This window comes from Cystoisospora suis, assembly GCF_002600585.1.
Source record: "Cystoisospora suis strain Wien I chromosome Unknown contig_5499, whole genome shotgun sequence".
Taxonomy (NCBI): domain Eukaryota; phylum Apicomplexa; class Conoidasida; order Eucoccidiorida; family Sarcocystidae; genus Cystoisospora; species Cystoisospora suis.
In genome coordinates, this window is record NW_027158289.1 from 2,683 (window position 1) to 6,104 (window position 3,422).

General features: G+C 43.2%; 1 protein-coding gene across 1 annotated transcript in view; it reads right to left on the reverse strand.

Moving 5' to 3' along the window:
• CSUI_009280 (phosphoserine aminotransferase) overlaps positions 1 to 3,133 on the reverse strand; it is a gene marked incomplete at its 3' end in the record, with an annotated part of 5,021 nt that extends 1,888 nt beyond the window's left edge. Inside the window, exons 1-3 of the mRNA XM_068069396.1 lie at positions 2,536 to 3,133; positions 1,461 to 1,549; positions 752 to 936 (exon numbers count right to left, since the gene is read on the reverse strand). Coding sequence (XP_067918628.1) covers positions 752 to 936; positions 1,461 to 1,549; positions 2,536 to 2,689 — 428 coding nt within the window. The 5' untranslated portion in view covers positions 2,690 to 3,133. The remainder of the gene's footprint in view (positions 1 to 751; positions 937 to 1,460; positions 1,550 to 2,535) is intronic.
• Positions 3,134 to 3,422: the final 289 nt, after the last annotated feature.

Genomic DNA, 3,422 nt, shown 5'->3' on the forward strand with positions numbered 1-3,422 from the left:
ATAGATAGATAGATCTGTTGTTGATCTATGTGTTGAAGGCGTGTCCGTGGAGACTCCTGCACAAGGGAGACAGTCGGCAGAATGTCTGTCCACCAGCCTACACCTCTTTACGCATGTTAGAAAAGAGATAAAGAAGACGGAGAGGATGATATGAACCAAGAGAAGAAGGAAAGATGATTCAACAGAATAGAAAATAACGCAAGGCGGGAGAGAGATCGAGGAGGAAGAGCGGGCTGTTGAATCGTGGATTTCTCGTGTGCATGCGCATCACTTGTAAACGAAGGAAAGACAAGAGACAACCTCGGGCACCTGGGTGATAAGAGAAGAAAGAACAGGCTTCTCGCGCTCATCCCTCCTACATTCAATATCTATCTCAAAACACGATCATGTTACCTATCTGACCTATCTATCCACATGTATATCTACCATTTCATCTATTTATAATCTATCTACTAGTGTATGTATGACACCTGTAGGCCTATGTCTATATTTGTGGTGTACGTACATGACGAAGTGTCATCCAACGTGACTTTGAAACTGAAGCGAAGCAGAGAACCTCTACGTCTCTATGCCACACCAACACTCTCTCCTCTGTATCACCCCTAGATCTCCGTGAAACAGATCTATTAGCATCTATCCTATCTTCCACTTTCTCTGTTCTCCTTCTCTCTTCTTTCCTTCTCTTTGTGTTCCTCTCTTTCTTCTCTTCTTTTCTTCTTCTTCTTCTTCGAGAATGTAGCGTCCAGCTTACCCGGTGATAACATAGTCAGCTGTATCTCCTAAGGACCGTAGCATATTGAGAGGCTGAGCTGCGAATTGCATGGTAGCGCCTCCTTGCATGAAGAGAAGGCGATGAGTCTGGGGAATCTCAAGAAGGGAAGTTAGGCGATTCTCTGTATCCTCCATCATCTTCAGATAGAAACGCCCTCTATGGCTCTATGAAAGACGAAAAAGAACACAAAGAAAAGCAGAGGGCATGCGGCATGCATACACGCAGAAGCACCTGTAGCTACAACACTCAAGGGACAAGCGCAGAGGGAGAAAGACAAAAACCTAGGGAGAGACAGACAGAAGTGTATATACACCAATACTCACTTGTATATATAGAGAGAGAGAGAAAGAGAAAGAAATATAGATAGGTGTATTCATAAGTATGGACAGGTAGAGAAACAGGTATGTGATGTAGGTAAGTGTAGGATTTTGACGAGATCAGAAAGTAGAGACGCATGCAGGCATATAGGGACGCATGCACTGGAGAATAAAGATACACACAGAGGTGTACACACAAAAAGACAGAGAGATGTAGAGCTTTACATCCATATAAAGATACATACGTAAGTGCAGTTAGAGAGGTACACACCCACCTATGTAACTAGATAAATCGAGAATTTAAAGACAGAGGCAGATAGATGGAGAGATCAAGGTTGGACAGATAAAGAGATAGAGAGATAGACTCATACCATTTCCATGATACTCATGCCGCATCCGTGCCAGTTGAGGAGGTCATGTTGTGCTTGTAGAAGAACCTCTACAGGAAGACATGCTGGGCCTATAGAGAAGACGAACGAGAAAGGAGAGAGACTACTGTGTCTCTCCATAGACTAGCGTCTTCTCTCCTTTGATATGGAGAGAAGGTAAGGTATTCTCAGAGAGAGAGAGAGAGAGAGAGAGAGATGAGAGAGACGGTGAACAGAAGGTATTCTATCTGACTAACGACCTACTGAGATGTCGTAGCTAAACAACTCTATCGGCCTTTCCATGTCTACAGGTGTCACTAGGGGGTGTCTATCTCCGTGAAGGTCTTCTCGTGAATGCATTCACATAATAAAGCGGAAGCACACAGAGATTCATACAATACAGACTGAATACATACACATACATAGACATATCTACGCATACACATATATGCATGCATGCGTAGACATCCATAGAGATACCTGGACATCTATATTCACACACATTCATACATACCTAGACATACATAGACATACCTTATTCATACATACGCATACAAAGTATTATAGATATTCATGTATATGCATGCATACGTATGCATACATATTCTTAGGTAGATCTTTATACATACTCATACCTACGTAAGACGAGGTAGCTCGATGTCTTTTGTGTAGTGTTTCCTCCGACTTCGGAGAGAGAGAGAGACACTAATCACATGCAATTGATGGACCGACAGAGATATACTCGCTGGTAGACAGAGCCAAGGAGGGAGACACACAAAATTTATAACTCGGAGACTGGTGTAGCAAGCTACGGAGAGAGAGAAAGGGAACAGCGCACTAAACTGTCTTTCTCTTCATAAACATATAGATGCAAACATATATCTGGCCGTCGAGGTGGAGGCAAGAGAGACACAGACCGAGCGTTACCCCCCCTACTCACGTAAGACAACCTACGTCCACAGAAACAAAGAAAGAACATCTGGTTCTCTTTATCGCCATGTCTTCTTGCGCATGAGATACACGACAGAAAAAGAATTCATTCTTTTTTTTGCGTTTTTTAGAGGTAGTTGTGAGATACCTGCTGAGAAGTTGACGGCACGTCCATAAGGAAGAACATGCTGCTGAGGTGTGGCTTTAAAGTGAATGAAATCTTCTTCATTCTCAAGAAAAGAAGTACAAGAAGATGGAGAACAAGAAGAAGACAAAAGGGGAGACGGCGACGAATTCGCCATGGTCTTGGATTTCAAAGGGAGAAGGATGGAAAGAAGACACCAGAAAGAAAGATAAGAAAAGGGAAAGAAAAAAACTCCACACAAATCGTAGGAAGCACTTTTAAATGAAAAAGGTAAAAGGACTGGTAATGACGGAGAAAAAGAAGAAAACAAAGAAGAAAGAGAAAAAAGGAGAAACGATGATAGGTGTGCTAGATAGAGTAGTGATGATGGTCGTCGCCGTCGTAAGGAGATACGCGAACCAAGCAAAAACCGCTCGCTCACCCGATCACTCACGCCAGGGTTGCCCTCCACAGTCAGTCAGTCAGCTGGCCGGGACAGACGTTCATCCATTTCTTATTCATCTTGTCTATCAATCACTAAAGTAGAGACAGAAGCAAACGGACACAAACAAACCATCAAACAAGTAAAGAAAGAAATTTGAACTCGGGTGGTTGGTGGCTGTAGGAACGAGTACTAGTGTAGGATAGCAACAGCAGCAGCGGTAGTATTTGCAGCAGAAGCACTAGTTGTAGCGCTACGACCACGACTACCACGCTGAGTAGGGCTACTACTACTACTACCACGACGACTTTTGCGTCAAAGATGACTATTACTCTTATGACCAAAGAGCATGCGTTACTTTTATCGCCAAGCAGAAAGAGAGTGAGAGAGGGAAAGCATACATATACAAAGAGATACAGTTCGATGATTCGTCAATCGAGTAGCTGTGTGGAACTGTCCACCATAGATG